Below are 19,955 nucleotides of genomic sequence, written 5' to 3'. Positions count from 1 at the left end.
GGTGCAGCTCAGTTGGTAACTTGGCGCTGAGTTAGTGGGGTTGGATATGTGTTCGATTCCCGCTGAATGCATTCTTGGGGAGGGGGCTGAACCTTTAGCCATCACTGTTCCCTCGCACTCCGGATTAATCCCATAGCCGGCTCAAAGAGTCGAAGCTCGTCGGGATACCGGAGGGAGCCAACTCGTCTCAAAGAGATAATTAGGGTTGGGTAACTCCAAAAAAAAAAAAAATTGTGTTTTCAATTTTAAATATAAATGGCTTTTACAGGAAGGATATATATATCACCATAAAAATTTATCATCTTTATATCTAACCTAATCATCATTGATTTTCGTAATCTAACAGTTATGATTTATTGAAAATTATTGAGTTTCTCTTATTAATTAATTATAAACTATAACTGTTAGATTGATGAAAATTAATAATAATAAAGTTAGTTATAAAGGTGATATACTTATGTGGTAATATATATATATATATATATATATATATATATATTCTGACACTTGTCTTAAATTTAACTTATAATAAAGAAGTTCCTTCTTTTTCCGAAAAAAAACAAGAAGTTCTATTTTAGCCAAATATTTTTATGTATAGATGTGGAAATGTTATTGTTTTATTAGATAATAAAAAATAAAAAATAATGATATATATTCTAATTCTCTTTGTTTTTTGCTTTTTTGCTTTTTTATTATTTTAATTATTTTTGTTTTCCTTACCTGATACCACAGAAACTACAAATGGAAGTGATCCTTAGCGAAATCTTTATTTGATTTATTCGAAATAAAACGACAAGATAAAGATGGTTTGGCGGTGAAAGACGGTAATAAATGCAGAAAGCTGAGACCTATAATTATAGTATCTCTGTTTCTCTTTCTCTCTCTGCTTCCAATTTCAAATCCAAATCCAAAGTACCACTTTTTTGTGGGTCGCCAGAAAAGGAAAGGACTAAAGTTTCACGCGTCAGCTTTTTCTCATTAATTTGTCTTTCCAGTCTGCACCATTTCACACGTAACAACCCAGCTAATTTCTTCCCATAATGTCAATAATAATGTTAAATTCATGATTAAAAAAAAAATGCAAATTTTTTTTTTTTACAGAAAGATAAAATAAAATAAAAGCACATTCAATATTAAACTTATATTTTAGAAACTAACGTGTGTTAAGTGAAGAGGGCTTACTTGTGTTTGATACATATTGAGAGGCAATATAAATATTGAGTAACACGATAAGTTTGTATTATTAGTTATTTCACTATCATACACATAATTACAAAACTTGTGATATCCATATTTATAAAAGGGGAATAGATCTCTCTTTTAACAGAAAAACAAAACATTATTCTTGCTTGCTCATTGATAAGTGTGTAAATATCTTTTTTGTATTTTAATTTTTGTTTGACAGTGAAGCCCACCATCTAAGTTTGTATCTGCAGGACTTTTATTTTTTTTTCTTGTTAAAGAAAAGATGTATTTCCCTTTATAAAATGACGTAAAATTTATTATCCTATCGTTTGTAATGTACATTGTTTTCATGCGGTAATATTATGGCAATGAAATGAAAAAAGTTATAAGTCTTTTCTTTTTTTAAATCATGGATGAAGAATTTGTAAACCACGTTTAGCGACTAACATAAGCATAGAGTTTGGTGTTATTTCTTGTGTTTTTAGCGACAATATTTGATTGTTTCCTTGTGTTATTCCTTGTGATATCCTTTAATTTTTAGCAAATCAAATAAACTTTAAATTAAAAAAGTTTTGATTGATTGTTGAAAGTTATGAATAAAAAAAACCTAAGGGAGAAATCAAATATCGAAATTTTCTTTGACAAAATATTGTCTACATCACCAAAAAAAAAAAACCGATAACCTCTATATTTTCTTTTCACAATAATAAATCTTGGTTTATTTTATATAAGAATATCCAATAATTTTTATTCACGAATATTGACGCAATCACTTATCTCGAAATGATTCATTTGTATTATATTTTTAAGGAAAAAAAAAATATTATGTTGTAGAAAAATTCTTAGTCATGTCATAGAGACAATCAATTGTGGGGTTCACTATTTTTAAAATAAAAGAAAAGTAAAAGAATTGATGGACCCACTTTTGTATTTGTGTAAAAAAATTGCTTGGATCATGTAAAAGGAGGAAAACATTACCCTATTTTTAATGTATAAAAGCATTTTTGTAAAACAATAATGGTTCTGAGGTTCAAATTTATAATGTCATAATTATTTAAATACATCACTACTAAACAGGGGTGTAAAAAGACTAGGTTAAGCTAAATTTAAATTAAATAAATTAGATCTAAGTAAAATATTGTAAGTGTAGTTTGGCTAATTAGTCATATATAAGCTATATTGTATGTCCAGTCTGATTTGTATTTGAAAATTAAAATGTCTAACTTATACCAATTTAAATTTATTAGGCTTTCAATGCCAATCAAGAATTAGAAAATGAGATTAATATTTCTAGTGCAAACAGGAAATAATTTTTTCTATCTCATTCACACACATATGTAGGTGGGGCCCTACAAGGAGAAGTCAGAAAAAGAAAAAAAAATTCATCCACTTCTATGTATATGTTATTGAAAAATTATTTTCTACTGAAGAGAAACATTAAACGCTCATAAAATATTACTAAACTAATATTATTTTATTATTTACAATTATTTATATAATTATTTTATTTTATTTTATTTAAAATAAAATATATAATATAAGTCGACCTATAAATTTATATGTTAGGATTTATAAAAAAAAAGCTTATAAAAATTTTCTAAATAAATTTATTTAAAGATCCAAACTTATTCTATTTTACTAGATGGATTGGGTTAAACCTGATTCCATGTATGTCCCGATGAGCCGGTTAATCTATTCATGCCCAGAGCACTAACCCATTTATAATATCTTATCAGACGAAATTTTAAATTCCTCATTTTTAATAAAAGAACAACTTTAATTTTAGGGTTCTCTTTTTCTACAATTAATATAGATAACTTATATACATTGAGTTCTGATCGGACCAAATACGGTATGGATAGCCCAATACGTATTAAGCCCAAATCACACACGGTTGAGACTCTTTCGGTAGTTTCTGGTCTGGGTCTGGTATTGCAGTTGAGGTGAGCCTGAGCTCTTTGTCCTTCGTCCTTCACGTTGCACCAAATGAGGGGTACCTACGAAGACACTTCGATGCTTAAGTCAGTATCAGAGGCAGATGTTTATGTTGTGAAAGTAAAGGATGATCATACCTTGGCGATACATCGTGTGTTTATATAGTAGTTGAGATGTGTGCTTGGAGGATGTCTTTCTTCATGGTGAAGGCAAAGATTCCTTGGTGCCAACGTAGTGTGGCTATCATGGTTTAAATGTTGAGGAGCTTGCCGCCACGGTGTCTAGTAGTAGAGTTATGGCGAGCTGGAGCTGTCCGTTGCTTACTGGTGTGGAGGCGCAGTGGTGTTGCCTTGGCCCTTAAGTTTACTGTCTATAGAAGGTATCCTGTTGCGAGGTGAGTAAGTACGTCTTGCGTGCCGCGATGAGGTCACCGCGCCTTGTATGGCGCGATATGGTCATCGCGCTGGTGTGCCGCGATATGGTCATCGCTTCCGTACCTGTCCTTTATGCCTCGTTCTGGGTCCTTCATGGATTTGGGCTTCCATGTGTTATTGGGCCCTGGTTGGGCCTATATTATATCCGAATCAAGTACAAAATGACATCGTTTTGAAGCAGAAATCAAAATATATTTGTAATTATAATTTATTTCAGAGTTATAATAGTCTTTTTCATTATAATTTTTTAATTTTTCAACCCAAAATTACGTCTTTTTGAGAGCGAATGTAGATAACTTATCTACATTCCCTGCAAAAACATTAAAGCCTTAAATTTAATGTATATTTAAATATTGAATTCTCTTGCTAGTGATATATATATATATATATATATATATATATATATATATATATATATTGAATATTATTTTTCTTAGGTTACATGAGAGAAAAATCATATTATGCATACACAAATACGGGTCCCACTAAATAAAAGAGAGAGAGATTACCAAAAAAAAAGGAGAGAGAAAAACATAAAGTAAATCCCACATTGCATTTTGTGTATACATAAGAATTTTTCTCTCATGTTACATGAGAAAAATAATATATATATATATATATATATATAGGGATATACATTTCTGCAATTGTTGTACGTACAACAATTAAACACTTGTCATATATATACGTAAAAGTATTAAATGTTGATAATCATAACCATACAAAAGATGAAAACATCAAATGTGGGGAATCATAACCATACACCTGTCGTTGTTGTACGTAAAGAGGCTGCATAATTGATTTTACCACATATATATATATATATATATATATATATATATATATATATATAGGGTTTAGCGGATGTATACAGTGAATGCACCTAAGTATTGGTGCAGTCATATATAATTACGTTGTTTTATAATACGAAAGGATTAAATATGGTGAATCATAACAATACAAAGATGAAAATAAATATAAAGCATTAAATATGAGGAATCATAACCAACAAAGGTGAAAATAAATATAATTTCCATTTTCTACAATTATTTTTGAACTCAAACTTCCTTTATCCCACCCAAAACGATGTAGTTTTTAGGTGACTGCACCAATACATATATGCAGTCGCATTACAATCATTTTGCCATATATATATATATGTGTGTGTGTGTGTGTGGTAAAGCGGATGAACAGTAACTGCATTTAAGAATTAGTGAAGTTACACTGTGTATTATGGGCAGTACATAGTGCATTTCATAAATGAACTATGTACTAGGGGAAGTACATGATTTATGAAGAGAGAGACAAAATCATGTACTACCCGTAGTATATAGTTATAATTTTTTGAGAGTACCAAACCTTATATACAGTGACATTATACATTATTTCCCCACATATATATATATATATATATATATATATATATATATATATATATATATATATATTATAGGTAGGTTATTTTTACACCAGTGTAAGACTAACAAGTCTTACACCACATTTCAACCGTCGATGGACGAAAATCATTGGTTGATATTTGTAGCATAATTAATGATTAATTAATATTAATTAATTCATATGACTTTCTAAATTATAACTATTGGATGCACGAAAATCAACAGTTGAGATGTGGTGTAAGACTTATTAGTCTTACACCGATGTAAAATGATCATGATCCATAAATTTGAGCCCTTAGATATAAATGGGATCAGTGGACAAGATTAAGAGTGTAACTTACACTGGTGTAAAATGATCCTAACCCATATATATATATATATATATTATATTTATAAACTTTTACAAACTACACTATATCTTACCGGTAAGACACTTTTGAGTAAAGTCTTACCGGTATATATATATATATATATATATATATATATATATATATATATATATATATATATATATGCTGTATTAATGTCCAAAAGTCTAATTGGACTCAATGCATGAGAATAGCTCAAAAAACATAGAGCCAATAAACTTAGGGTTGGGGTTAAGGTTTTTTAGTGTCCATATAAATTGTCTCACTTTAGCCATTAATTGCTAGTGCAGTTGTTATGAGATCAGATCTTAGAGTGCCTACACACTTTTCCCCTTTCCCTTGAGAATAGTCTGGAATATATCACCATCCTCTAGAGGCCCATCTTCAGATACTTGATCGTGCAGCTTTAGCAAGGAGATCTGTTTGTGCTGTGACTCGAAGCAGGCTTTTTCCTAAAGAATGAGATTTTGTGGCAACAAAGGTAAGAGAGATCACGAGATAAAAAGAAATTCTCGCGGATATGCATTACAAGAGGTAATATTTTGTGAAACCAAAAACCATTAAAATTCATTGCATTCCAAACCATAACGGTCTTTACGTTTTTGCAAATCCAATTGCATCAACAATAAATAAAAAAAGAGAAAAGTGTGTATCATTTTAAAGGATGTAAAGTTGTGTCATTTTAAGTGAGAGAAATAGATAGATAAAGGAGGAGAGAGAGTGGACAAAAAAATATAAAGGTGTGGGTCCCACCTCTTTGTGAGAGTAAAATGATAAACACTTTTGTCATAAAGAAATATATATATATATATATATATATATATATATATATTATTTTGAGCTGAATTTATGTGTTGTATATATAATATGCTTTTTACCTGTCAAACTTATCTCATACACAAGTATCACATTTTGTATACAAGGAATGTTTTACAAATTTAAATAATAAAAATTTATACCATACATATTATAAACATATTTTATTAATCAAAGGGTTGTTTGTACTCCAATGTTTCGTTGGATTGTATTTTCACAATGAAAGAAAATAATAATCGTGTTATCAAAATACCTTGTCCTCCTAATTAGATCTCTGCTTAACTTTCGTAATTCAACAAACAATTTGACGGTTCTATTAAGGATGTGTCACTAGCTGCAAGAAATAATATCAAATTTTATCGACCCATGTAGTTGAAAATGAGGAATCCGGCAAAGATTATCAATTTTGTACGACTTATTTGAAGTCCAAAAAATAAAATTTTAACGAGCTATTATTCAATTCATAAGAAATTATTGACCTTTTTGTCTGTAAAACAAATTAACTAGTAAGGTAATATTAAGTAGATATCACATTACATTAAATATATTATATATTGTTAGAAAAATATAAAATTATAAACATAACCTTGTGCAATTGCTAAAAGAAATTAACACAAATATAATGACTTTTCATTCTTAATTGATAGGTGATGCAATAATAATTAACTGAGTAAGTTATGGTCATTTGATGGTGTAGTCCCCAGGTCGAGGGTGGACAATGACCATTTTGTTATGCTTTCTCTAATTATTTATCAGACTGTTATGTTAACAGTAAAAATTTCTGAAATGCCACGCATCATAATTATTACACTGTGCAACGAATTATGTTTGTAAATAAGGCGCTATACAGTGTAGCGAAATATGTCATGTCAGGCTGCATAGTCGGCAAAAATGACACGTGTCAAGCTGGCAGTAATTCGCTACACTGTGTAGCGAATTATGCTTGTATTAGTGTCTGTTTGACATGTGTCATTACTGCTGATTGTGCAACATGACATGGCATATTTCGCTACACTGTGTAACGAATTATTTGCAAACATAATTCGCTACACAGTGTAGCGAATTATGTCGCGTGACATTTCGAAATTTTTTACTATTAATGTGACGGTTTGATAAATAATTTGGAGAACCCGATAAAATAGTCACTGTTGCTGTAATGCCACGGGCAATTAGAAATAATTTTTCTTTTAACATTTTCAAAAGAAAAAGGTTGGGCACAAAAGGTTGAGACATGAATAAACCGCGGAGGAAGCAAAGGCTGTGGAAAAGAGACAAATAGGGAGCGAGGAGTGAGGGTGGGTGGTGCGTATAAAGGTAGAAGTAGTTGTGAGCTCGAAACACGCGAAAAAGGCAAGGGAGTGAGAGAGAGAGAAAAAAAAAGGAGGGGATTGAGGGCGTGCGTTACCAAAAGGAACTATGATGATTCATTATTTTTTGGGTTTCTGTAAGCTTTTCTTAAAAAGTTGTTTGGTGTGTCTGTGGCTAAGTTACTCTCTGTCATATAAAGTTGGGAATCCCAAAAGCATTAGATAGTACACGCTCTATTTTATTATTATACTTTTTCTTATTATTGTCAATTATAATAATATATATATCTTTATTTCCTCATACTAACATAATCACGATTATCATTAGTGTTAGAGCACTCCTTATCATTTCTTATCTGGAATCCTCCCTTCCATTTATTACTATTTAATTTCATATTGAACTTGTAAGTGATTCTTGTATTTAAAGGATGTTAATGGAGCAATTATTGATTCGAGATCTTGTATATTTAATTTGTACAAGTAATCAATTTAATGAACGGTCAACTATACTCCTTTGTGTTTTTATTCCGTAGACATACGAAGGCAGTTTGTACGTAATATATATATATATATATATATATATATATATATATATATATATATATAGTGTCAGGATCATTTTACACCAGTGTAAATTACACTCTCAATCTTATCCAATGATCCCATTTATATTTAAGGGCTCAAATTTTTTAGTAATGTGAACCATTAGATACAAGTGGATCAATGGTCAAGATTGAGTGTAAGACTTCTAACTCTTACATCGGTGTAAGAATATCTCGCCCATATATATATATATATATATATATATATATATATATATATATATATATAAATCAATGTAATGTTAATATAATATAGTCCTTATATTTTAAAATATTATTTGAAGTTAATTTTTCATAAAAATTAAAATTTATTATATAACTATAATTTCCGAGAAAATAATTATATTTAATTAAGCCACTTTTCATTCTATTAATTCTTTCTCATTTCACTTAATAAATATATCAATAGACAAGTGTAAAATGAAAAATTAATTAGTACTTTATTATTAAACGTGATATATAATTTGAAATAAATTAAAAATTTTAAACTGACAGTCTATTTTGAAATGGCAAGAGAATTAATGATCGCACACTTAATTGAAGAGAATTATTTAATAAAAATTTGTATGATATTTAATTACTTTTTAAATGATTGCCATTTTAGAATTTTTAGTTGTTTTAAATTTTTTATTCTTATCCTTTGTATCTACATCAAGTACGCAAGTGAAAGGAGTGAGAACATTAATGAATTGAAAGGGCAGTTTAAATAAATAATTAATATCATATTTTCATCTAAAATTAAGGGTATTTTATTATTTTCTAAATCTTTGTTAGACATGAAAACAGGTCATATTAGATTTTTCCTTGAATAAATTTGGCCTATTTTTCAAATATACGGTGTGAGCTTAGCTTGTTACAAGACAATTTTTTTTTAAATAATGCTAAGCGACTAAAAAAATTGACTACATGAAACTGGAATATTTTGAAATTTTTAGTTGTTGGATAAATAAAACTACGTTCTATGAAAACTATTTATTATTTAAGAGTTAATAATATTAATTTATTCTAACAATTTCAAATTCTATAACATTTTTATACTTTTTTTTTTGGTGAAAACATTTTTATACTTTTTAACTAACGAAAATGGTGAGTTAAGAGTGTTGTGTGGTTTAGTTTCAATCATTATAGTACATACAGTAATTTTCTCTTTGTTGACTTTTTTTCTCCTCATAAAATTGAAATTTTTTATATCAGTTATAATTATTTCTTTAAAATGAGTTGATCTCGGTATTGTCAATGTTTAATTATCTAACCCTTCTTTAAAAATATATTTGGTGAAAATTAAATCTAAATTTTTTTTCTCACTCTATTTCGCCTCCGTTACCAATTGAATTACGTTCATTGGGTAAAAATAGGATGTTTTTCATATATTAAGTATGTGGTAAATTAAAAATTAAAAGAAGCTGTTAGACCGAAGTCGTTTTCTTCTTTATAAATGATTGTTATTTTTCGGATTCAATGAAGGCGGATCCATGTAAAACCAAGTTGAATTTGTCTCCGGAATTTAATGCTTGATATTATTGGGCGGCTGTGGCCTGCGAGGGTTAGGCTCCAACCATTTTCAATGCATTTAATGCACTTCCTCTTTTCAGCACAGATTACAGAAGATGATTTTGACAAGTGTTTTTTTAATATATCAATGAAATTAAGTTGCAATACATCATCTACGTGTAATAAAATGTAAAAGAGAGAGAGAGAGAAAAAAAAAGACCATCTTACTTTTGAATGACTCAAACTCAAGCAACCACCTGGCATCATTCTGAGGTCCAATTGCTTTTGTTTTTCTTAGACATTAATTGATCAAATCTCCCCAAGCAAGGGTCGGGATTAATTCTTATCAAGTTGAAACCGAAAGGCATGTATATATGGTAAGCAATTGCTCGTAAATTTCAAAGCGATTGAATATATTTATATCGTTTTCATTTTATCAAACATGAAGTCATGCTACAGCACGCTTCTAAAGCATAGTTTATTATATCTGAACTTCAAGACAAGAGCCAAACTCTTTTTAATATCATTTAAATGCCTTATACTTATTGTTGGTTATATTTTGAATAATTAAGCATATGTCGAATTTAAAATTTTGTGCCCCGAAAAAAAAAAAAAAAGGGGTTACCCAACTCGAGAGAAATGTAGAATAACTTTTGACATAATGAACTGACTGCGACAGTTTTGTTTAATACCGTCTATTATTTAAGGATTAGCATAGCAAATGAGTGCCTATTTTCATGTGGTAATGGTAACTTGCCAAACGATCACGTACCCTTGGACTCGAGATAAAGTAAGAGAGAGAGTAATTTGAGTATGAAAAAGGCGAAAGTGGTGAGATGCCTTTTGTAGGTGTTGCGTGTGAAAAGCTGAAAATTGGTTGAAAGGAAAAATTGAGGAGTGAGACAGCAGCAGTTACTATCACATTTCCTAGGCGCGTAGGGGCTCCCCCTGAGTGTGTCCCATAGTCTTAGGTCGTGGGATGAACCTCCCTTTAAGCGCGTGGGATAGATGTTTCCTTAATCTTTTTATTACAGTTTTAAGAAACTAGAAACAAAACAAAAAAAAAGGGCGAGAGAGAGAAACTAAAAAGGCAGTCAATCCAAACTTCATAGACCTTAGTCCTCAGTATCTCTCTCCCATCATTATCTTTTTTTTTTAGTTTTTACATTTCTCTATCCAATGAGTAACTTTTAACCATACACGTCTTTCTGTTATATGAATTTAAATTATTGTTTTATATTATTAAATTATTAAAACCATGTTAAATTATTTTTTATTGATGAATGTCTTGAGTTACTTATCCTTAAATATATATTAAATATATTAAAAAATAATTTTAAAACGAAATAATACAATATTATCAAACCTAAGACAAAAAAAGTAGTGTTTTCTACGGCTCCGGTAGAACCAAACTGTTGAGTTGAGACAAATTAGCCTTTCAATTAAATTGTAAAAAACATAAGACAACAAAAAAATAAAAAGGAAAGTGTTAAATAAAATAATGATAACATATAATAAAAAAAAAAAAAGTAAAGAAAGGTAAAGATGACACAAAAAGGAGAGCAGGTTGCTCTGTCCACAAAGCATTTTTCCAGAAATCCTTGCAACTGATAGTACTTTCATCCATCCATCAATTCTCCGTTTACTAGAAATTCTCTACGCTTATCTGTCTTTCTCTTGCCACAATAAAGAAGCGAATTATTATTTTTTTTTTTATTTCTCCGTTATCTTGTTGCTTTGCAAGGCACCAATAACTAGAATGATACTGTTTGCTCAAATTACCTTTGCTTAGTTCATGCGCTCTGTAATACTTGAAAAAAGGAGGCACCTTTATATTCACCGCCCTCAATCTATCTTTACCCAATTATTCGTAAGGATGGAGGTAGAAACAAAATAGAGGAGAGAGACAAATAGAGAGAGAGAAAAAAAAATGGGGATGTTCATGTTCTTGTGGTAAAGGAGGGGATCTCCGAAATTTCCATTTCGCGTTGAATTTCCACATAGCTTTTTAGGCGACACGACGCGGAGGAGAAAAGGAGAAAGAGAAGGGGGGGGGGCAAGGTGGAGGAAAGAAAACAGAAAGGAGAAGATAGATCCCGTAGGAAACTTAAAAAGGCTTAAAAGCAAGCTAGGGTAGGCTATTACTTTTCTTGATTTTGTTTGTGTTTGTAAAAAGCTTGTTTTGATTGTTTTGCCAACTCATACAGTTGTTCCACTCTTGAAAATGCGAATTTGTCTATATTGAAGTGTTCTTATCTTCTCCAATACACACTAATTTCGTTTTCTGCCTGGTGGGCTCATAGGCTTGCAACACAAGTGTAAGTTTCACACACATTTGTTGCTTTTTTCCCTCCCCATAAAGTCAAGACCCCAGATAAGATTCATTCGGGATTTGGTTCTTCTCTAATTCAATTCAATCTCACAAAACCAAATCAAATCGAAGTTGAAACTTTGAAACCTCTGCTTCTGTTTCCTTTGAAAAACAAAAAACCCAACCTAACTCAAAGGAAAAAAAAAAAAAAAAGTGAACAAAAGAAAAGATTGTTTTTTTCGATTTGGGTTTTTTGAGCTGGAGCCTCATCAACAACACTGCAGAATTCCACTCGGGAAATGAGAGCCGGGCTAAGCACCATCCAACAAACCCTAACGCCGGAGGCGGCGAGTGTTCTGAACCATTCAATCGCGGAGGCTGGCCGCCGCAATCACGGCCAAACGACGCCGCTCCACGTGGCGGCGACGCTTCTGGCCTCACCCTCTGGCTTCCTGAGGCAAGCATGCATAAAATCGCACCCGAACTCCTCTCACCCTCTTCAGTGCAGAGCACTGGAGCTATGTTTCAGCGTTGCCCTGGAGCGATTACCTACTTCGCAGAACACGAGCCCTTCCATGGAACCTCCAATCTCAAATGCCTTGATGGCTGCCCTGAAGCGCGCACAAGCTCACCAGCGCCGCGGTTACCCGGAGCAGCAGCAACAGCCTCTCCTCGCCGTGAAGGTTGAGCTCGAACACCTAATCATATCAATTCTGGATGACCCCAGTGTTAGCAGGGTTATGAGAGAAGCTAGCTTTTCTAGCCCCGCCGTTAAAGCCACCATCGAACAGTCCCTGAATTCGGTGCCTTCCACCGTTAATTCCAATTCCATCGGATTGGGATTCCGGCCTGGTGCGGTGGCCGGAGCCACCGCACCAGGTAGGAATTTGTATCTGAACCCGAGGCTGCAGCAGGGGAGTGGAGGCCAATTGGGACAGCAGAAGGGGGAGGAAGTGAAACGGGTGGTGGATATATTGCTGAGGACCAAGAAGAGGAACCCGATCTTGGTGTGTGACTCGGAGCCAGAGGCTGCGATCAAAGAGGTGCTGAAGAAGATTGAGAACAAGGAATTAGGAGATGGGGCTTTTAGCAATGCTCACGTGATTCATTTGGAGAAGGAGCTTCCTTCGGATAGGGCGCAGATACCGACGAGGCTGAAAGAGTTGGGAGATTTGATTGAGACCCGGTTGGGAAATTCGGGTTGTGGAGGTGTTTTCATCAACTTGGGTGACTTGAAATGGTTGGTAGAGCAGCCTGTTGGGTTTGGAGTTGGTGGTTTGGGTAACATGCAGCAACTGACTCTTGCCGAGGTTGGGCGTGCTGCGGTTGCTGAGATGGGTAGATTGGTGGCCAAGTTTGGTGAGTGTGGTGTTGGCAGGCTTTGGTTGTTAGGCACTGCTACTTGTGAGACTTACTTGAGGTGTCAGGTTTATCATCCTTCCATGGAAAATGATTGGGATCTTCAGCCAGTGCCAATTACCACCAGAACTCCTCTCCCTGCAATGTTTCCAAGGTATTTGTCTTTCCTTCTCTCTCACAATTTGATCCATATTATTTTTAGTATTGCCAACCTTGTTGATCACTGAAAGGAAAGCTGCTAATTTAGTCCTGTCTGAGATAATCTAATTTCACTACTTTGGTTTATGTCACCTGTTCTGTTACAAGATCAAATAAAATAATTTACAATAATGTTTCATGTTTCATGGAATGGAATTAAAATTTATTCTTCTCTGTATCAATTAGGACTGAAGTTAGAGAATCTTATCTGATATGTAAATTCTGTTCTCCCTTTTTTTTTTTTTTTTTTTGGGTTCATTTTTGTGTTAACCAGTAGCCTGCCACGACTCTCATGAATTCCTTTTTGAAAGCAAATCATGTGTTGTTCCTGTTTCCATGACAATGTTTTAAGATGGGAGAAATTCCTTTCTGCTCTATTAGCTTGATTAGGCTCTGAAACATGGTTACTCTGTCCCCAGCATTTGGTATTATCGAGTAACCATTTTATTTTCTTGTAACCAGGCTTGGGACCAACGGCATTCTTGGTACCTCACTTGAGTCTTTGTCCCCTTTAAAAACCCTGCCAACTACGACAATCACTCCACTAAGGCGTGCCTCTGAGAACATAGATCCTGCTGGAGTATCAACTTGTTGCCCACAATGTATGCAGAACTACGAGCAAGAAGTAGCAGATATGTTAAAAGAAACTGAGAAATCGGATACTGAATTTAAATCAGAGGCAGCTCGACCACCTCTCCCGCAGTGGTTGCAGAGTGCTAGAACTAATAATGATAATGCCAAAGTAATGGATCAAGCTCAGGTGAGTTGATAATAACAAACCAAATACACACTAGTCATAGTTGCTTGTTCTTTCCTTTCTATATACATTGCTTAGTTGGTGGGCTTCCTAGAAAATATATTACTTTTAACTATTGCTTTGCTTTGTCTTTTAATAGAGTAACAGCCAAGAAGTGAATATGAAGAGGAGGACTCAAGAAATACAGAAGAAATGGTATGATGCCTGCTTGAATTTACATCCTAAATTTCATCAGCAAAATGGAAGCAGAGAGAGAATTGCACCTACTCCTTTCTCAATGGCGGGCCTATACAGTGTGAGCATGCTGGGGCACCAATTTCAACCCAAAATACCAATGAATAAAAACCTTGGAACCTCTCTGCAATTGAGCTCAAATCCAATGCCTATCCAGCCACCGGAACGGGAAAGTCCGGTAACAACGGAGCTAGTCCTTGGGCAAACAAAGCCAACTGATACAGTTCCAGAAGAAACACACAGAGAACGGATGACTGACTTTTTGGGTTGTCTGTCATCCGAGTCACTAGACAAGTTTGATGAACTAAAGAGCAAGAAGCTACTTGATGCCGACTCTTTCAAGAAGCTCCTCAAAGGTTTGACAGAAAAGGTGTGGTGGCAGCAGGATGCAGCATCAGCAGTGGCTACCACGGTGACTCAATGCAAATTGGGCAATGGTAAAAGACGTGCGAAGGGTAACACGTGGTTACTGTTCGTTGGTCCTGACAGAGTTGGCAAGAAGAAAATGGCAGCAACTCTTTCTGAGCTAGTATCGGGGTCCAATCCAATAATAATACCTGTTGCTCAACGGCGTTGTGGGGATGGAGATTCTGATATCCATCATCTCCGTGGCAAAACAGCACTTGATCGAATAGCAGAGGCCATAAGAAGGAATCCGCTTTCTGTCATCGTGCTTGAGGATATTGATGAAGCCAATGCTCTTGTTCGCGGCAACTTAAAAAGAGCCATGGATCAAGGCAGGTTCCTGGATTCTCACGGCCGAGAAATCAGCCTCGGAAATGTCATGTTCATCCTCACAGCAAATTGGTTGCCAGAGGACCTTAGGTACCTCTCCAATGGCACTCCACTGGATGAAGATAAGCTTGCAAATTTAGCAACAGGAGGTTGGCAACTACGTCTATCAGTGTCTAAGAGAGCAATAACAAAACGCAGACCAAGTTGGTTATCCGATGAAGACAGGTCTTTGAAGCAAAGGAAGGAGGAGATTAATAATTCAGGTTTAGGTTTATCATTTGATCTTAATGAAGCTGCTGCTACTGATGCTGATGCTGACGCAGAGGATGACAGGGCTGATGGGTCGCTCAATTCCAGTGACTTCACCGTTGACCATGAAGACAACAATCACATCCTCCGTGATCGAATACCACGCGACCTGTTGGATTCTGTTGATGATGCTATTGTCTTCAAGCCCTTGAATTTTGATCTTCTTCGCCGCAATTTTGCTTCATCCATCGCCAAAAGGTTCTCCACCGTCGTTGGGAATGGGATCTCTATTGAAGTACAAGAGGAGGCTCTTGATAAGATTACCAGTGGAGTGTGGTTAGGCCAAACCACAATAGATGAATGGATGGACAAAGCCTTGGTTCCCACATTTCACCACCTGAACAAGAACTTCAATTCAAGCACTCATGACCATGAATCTCTGATACTTGTTAGGCTTGAAGATGACGGCCACTCCGATCGCCGGAGCTCCCAAGAGTGGCTACCTGCTACTGTCAGAGTGGTGGCCGACGAATATTGAGACCGAAGTGAAGGGACAAACAGTGGTAATTTCCGTTTTTGTTGCTGATAGAAATGTAAATAGACCACTTTGTCGGGGAAAAGTCAAAGGCCATGAAAAACCGTTATAAGTGGAAGGGTCGGGGATGTGTCAAATTTTTTTTTCTTAGAAAAAAATTAATTAATTTTTCAGTTATAAACTTTATATTGTTTCTCTTTTTTTTGTAAGCATAGCTATATTTATTAATTAAACGGAGAATGATTATTATATCAATAAAATGGAGCATTTATTAATTCCTTTTTCACACTTTATAATCTTTAATTACCTAGTACTAAATGAATAATGTACAGCAGTAATTATTTAACAGTAGTTAAACAATTCGCTCCTTTGGAGTCGTTGAATAATATGCACGACGCTAATAATAACAAAGAGACCACGAGGGAGTTGTTCGTGGTTTGGTGTAGATTAGAAGAAGGAATTGGACCCCACTTTTAACTTTTAAGTGGAAAGTGATGGCAACGCGTCAAAGGAAATCTGTTCGATCCTAGGTGGATCGATATATCCAATCTAAGGTTGATAAACTTACTTAGGATCTAAGTTTGGAGGAAATATCGTTGAGATTAGCGAATTACCATGCACAATAATAAAATAGTGTAGCTAAGATATAGGATATATGCACAATAACAATTAATAAAAGAGAGTAAGTATTATATATAATAAAAGAGAGTAAGTATTATATATATTTACTTTAACTCTTATTTATAGAGTTTGACAATAACAATTTTAAAGCAATAGTAATGTGGTGACCATTTTAAAGCAATAGTAATGGCAGAGGAAGTGATGAGACAATTTTAACGTCACAACAAACATATTTATACTATCTTTTCTTATACACGTGGTTAATTTAGAGATGTTTAAAGGGAAAGTAGCGAAGCATGAATGAAGACAAAGTTTAGAATAGAAACAGCAGGCAGGCAGTGGCACCATCCATTACATATGTAGACCGTAGCGCACACTGTTTAGTTAACCATATCCATCATTCCATGAATGGTGGTAACGTAGAAATGGGGCATGGGTACACTCCCAAACAGACAACCCTACGTGACACAAATGAATGTTTTTCAGTTAACGCATTTCCTTATCAATTAAAAAGAAACTTAATAGAAAAGAATATATGTTCCTAGCTATACCGTTATGTGTATGCGTCATTATGACTTTTGCCTCCGCTGCTTCAAAAGAAAAAGGCCAACCACCAAGAAGATATATATATATCGATAATACCGATGCAAGAAAGAAAATCACGTGATCAAATGGTGGTAGCTTAGTTAATTTATCTAAACTAAGCAGAGGTGAATGAGAACATATATTCGAATCTTTTAGTATTACTTTTGGAAGAAATTTAAAGTCTTAATTTTGAACTCATTCCGAATCAAATTAGTTGCGAAACACTGAATCGACTGAAATATTTCAAAAAAAAAAAAAAAAAAGGCCGGTGATGAATTTTATTAAGAAATTTTTCAGCCTCCTCCACCTCAATCCTGTATTCAAGGCTACGTAAGGCCATTAATGCATAACTTCATTTAGTTGTACTTTTTGGCAAGTTTGACTGCGGAGTCTACCAAAGTGCAACTGACCAAAACAAGACAAACAATGCTTAGTGCATACTCCATAATCATTTATTAATTCGTATTTGCCCATTGTTGACTCCATCATCTCTCGTCAAGCTAGATTCCAACCGTGCATGTGTTCTCATTTATATTATTCCCCCCTCCACTCCATTATATGTTACGTTTTTTCTCTTACGCTTCTCTCTCCTTTTCTTCAGCAGCCGTACGTCCAACTATTCAACTCTGTCCCTTATACTCCCGATGATTTTTTTCCTTACTACAGCGGCTATGTATTCAAATTATATTATCTTTTCCTAATTATAATCAATCTAACACCACTCATCATTAGACATTAGAGATAAGATTTAATAAATAATTCTTGTACCCTTCTTCTCGCACCCTTATTCAGGGAAAGTTTGGATTGATGGTTTTGGAGTGAAAGGAAATAGAGGATAAAATTGGTCATTTTCAAATAAGAGAGGTATATATAGTGTGCTGCAAAAATAAGCAAGGGGTATGATGGGAAGGTTCTATGATAATTTATTATTTTATTTTTTATTAGAAAAGTCTTAAATTAGAAAATATTTACTTTAAGTGAAAAATTTATCTTCTTCCATTTCCCTTCAAAACCTTTTGTATATTGAAGAAGTCCTGAACGTACACACTTCTTTCATAAGTGGGATTAGTCCCTGAGTGAGCACACGTGTTTAGTTTCTGTGGGGAAACTAAAATGATAAATTTTTTACGTAAAAAGCAGTGTATTGATCATAAAGTCTTCATCATTATTAATCGAAAATACCATAGGAAATAAATTAAAAGTGCACGTTAACCAGCAACATTCAAACTAAGTTACCATGACGTAATTTACAATTTTGCACCTCTAAAAAATGGGGTAAGAGTGGTACTTTCGTAAACATAAATCTGTTGTCCGTAGTTTGATCAATTGTTTGATTAAAGTATAGAGATTACTGGTACAATGTACTCAGTTGAGAATCCAAGACTATAGTATTCAAAAAGAAAAAGAAGAAGAAGAAGCGGAAATGATGGATTTTCCTTAATTGCATGGGACAAATGGAAAGCAAGTAGGTAAAATGAATTAATACGAGCCATTTTGGTCAAAAGAATAACTTTTTAAGCCTTATTCTATACGGTGGTTGGTGCCAAAGACAATATTCAACAAGTTATATTTAACTACCGAGATGAAATTTTGAAATTTAAACCTTTGCTTTTGGTTATGATAAAAAAAATGATTATATAGGAGTTTGCTTACCTAATCAATTTTGCATTCAAGATAACTTTATGACTTAAATTTGAATATAAGAGCCTTCTTTTGATAAACATTTTATATTCTCACTTTCAACTCTAAATGTTAATAATTTAGTCTGGTCTTGAAATAGAGATATTTTTCTCTCAGCCTAAACTTTCAAGTTTCAACATACACACACACAAAAAAAAAAAAAATAGCGGCAAAAAAAGTCAATTTTCATGGTGAACAGAAGGAAGATTTTCCATATAGGAGGGTTTCGTTGCATATGTCGGTATATGTCCTTTTCGGTAACAAAAGTGGGGTTGGGAGACTGAATTTGAAAATATGATGTGGTTTTGGATCGCAAATCTTGATCCAAATTCAGAATTAGGTAGACGAGTGATGTGTGGACGGAATAATGGATTCACTAAGGAATTAATAATTTCAAAAGAGAAAAAAATATCAATTTGCTAAACGGTTAGGAATTGATTAACTATAGAAATTCTACTATCAAATATTGAATTAGAACTTGAGTTGAGTTTAAAGTAGTTAGATAAAATCAATATCTTAATATTCATCCTCTTGAGTCTTGCATTTTATAAAAAAAAAATTAAAAATCATGTCATGTTTAATCGTGAATTCCTCATTTAAATTGTTTTCCTTTGATTCTATTATTTGATCGTGTTTTATATTTTTCTTTAATTTAAATCTCGAAGTTCAAATAATAGTATATCACGTCAATTGGTTCTAGACTTAGGAATTATTGAATGTATATTTTTATTTTCACTTTATTACTTGATTGTTATGTAAACAAATTAGGTATTGGTAAGTCAGATGAATATAAAATATTTTAAGCGTAGCCTACTAATTAAGGGAACTTACTATCATTTGATTCATTTTAAACTTATTATTCTTATTACCTGATTGGTTACTTTTGGATAAATTTGAAATCAACGATTAAAAAATGAAAAAAAATTAATTAACATTGATTTCAAATTGATCAAACGAGAACCAATCAAGTAGTAAGAGTAATAAACCTAAAATAGTAGTAAATATAAATTTCTCCATTAATTTAATGTAAATCAAATTATAGCCTTAGCTTGATGTATTTTTAACAAATAAAAGATTTAATATGACCCATTAACTTATTAGGCTTTTTAAGCCTATTAAGAACTAAAAATATAATTAAATTAAATTATTTTATTAT

General features: G+C 33.2%; 1 protein-coding gene across 2 annotated transcripts; it reads left to right on the top strand.

Moving 5' to 3' along the window:
• Nucleotides 1-11,233: 11,233 nt before the first annotated feature.
• LOC133292980 (protein SUPPRESSOR OF MAX2 1-like) lies at nucleotides 11,234-16,173 on the top strand. 2 transcript variants are annotated; one of them, XM_061491483.1, is made up of 3 exons: nucleotides 11,234-13,359; nucleotides 13,866-14,157; nucleotides 14,300-16,173. In XM_061491483.1, the coding sequence occupies exons 1-3, from the start codon at nucleotides 12,146-12,148 to the stop codon at nucleotides 15,914-15,916; spliced, it is 3,123 nt and encodes a 1,040-aa protein (XP_061347467.1). In that variant the 5' UTR covers nucleotides 11,234-12,145; the 3' UTR covers nucleotides 15,917-16,173. The 2 variants fall into 2 exon arrangements, with proteins under 2 accessions (XP_061347467.1, XP_061347466.1); XM_061491482.1 differs by having other exon boundaries at nucleotides 13,866-14,163.
• The last annotated feature ends 3,782 nt before the right edge of the window (nucleotides 16,174-19,955 follow it).

Source organism: Gastrolobium bilobum, unplaced genomic scaffold, assembly GCF_033153095.1.
Source record: "Gastrolobium bilobum isolate Gb01-03AN ecotype WA unplaced genomic scaffold, APGP_CSIRO_Gbil_v1 utg3588, whole genome shotgun sequence".
NCBI lineage: Eukaryota > Viridiplantae > Streptophyta > Magnoliopsida > Fabales > Fabaceae > Gastrolobium > Gastrolobium bilobum.
Note: the sequence above shows the minus strand (reverse complement) of the source record. Positions and strands in the feature narration are given on the sequence as shown.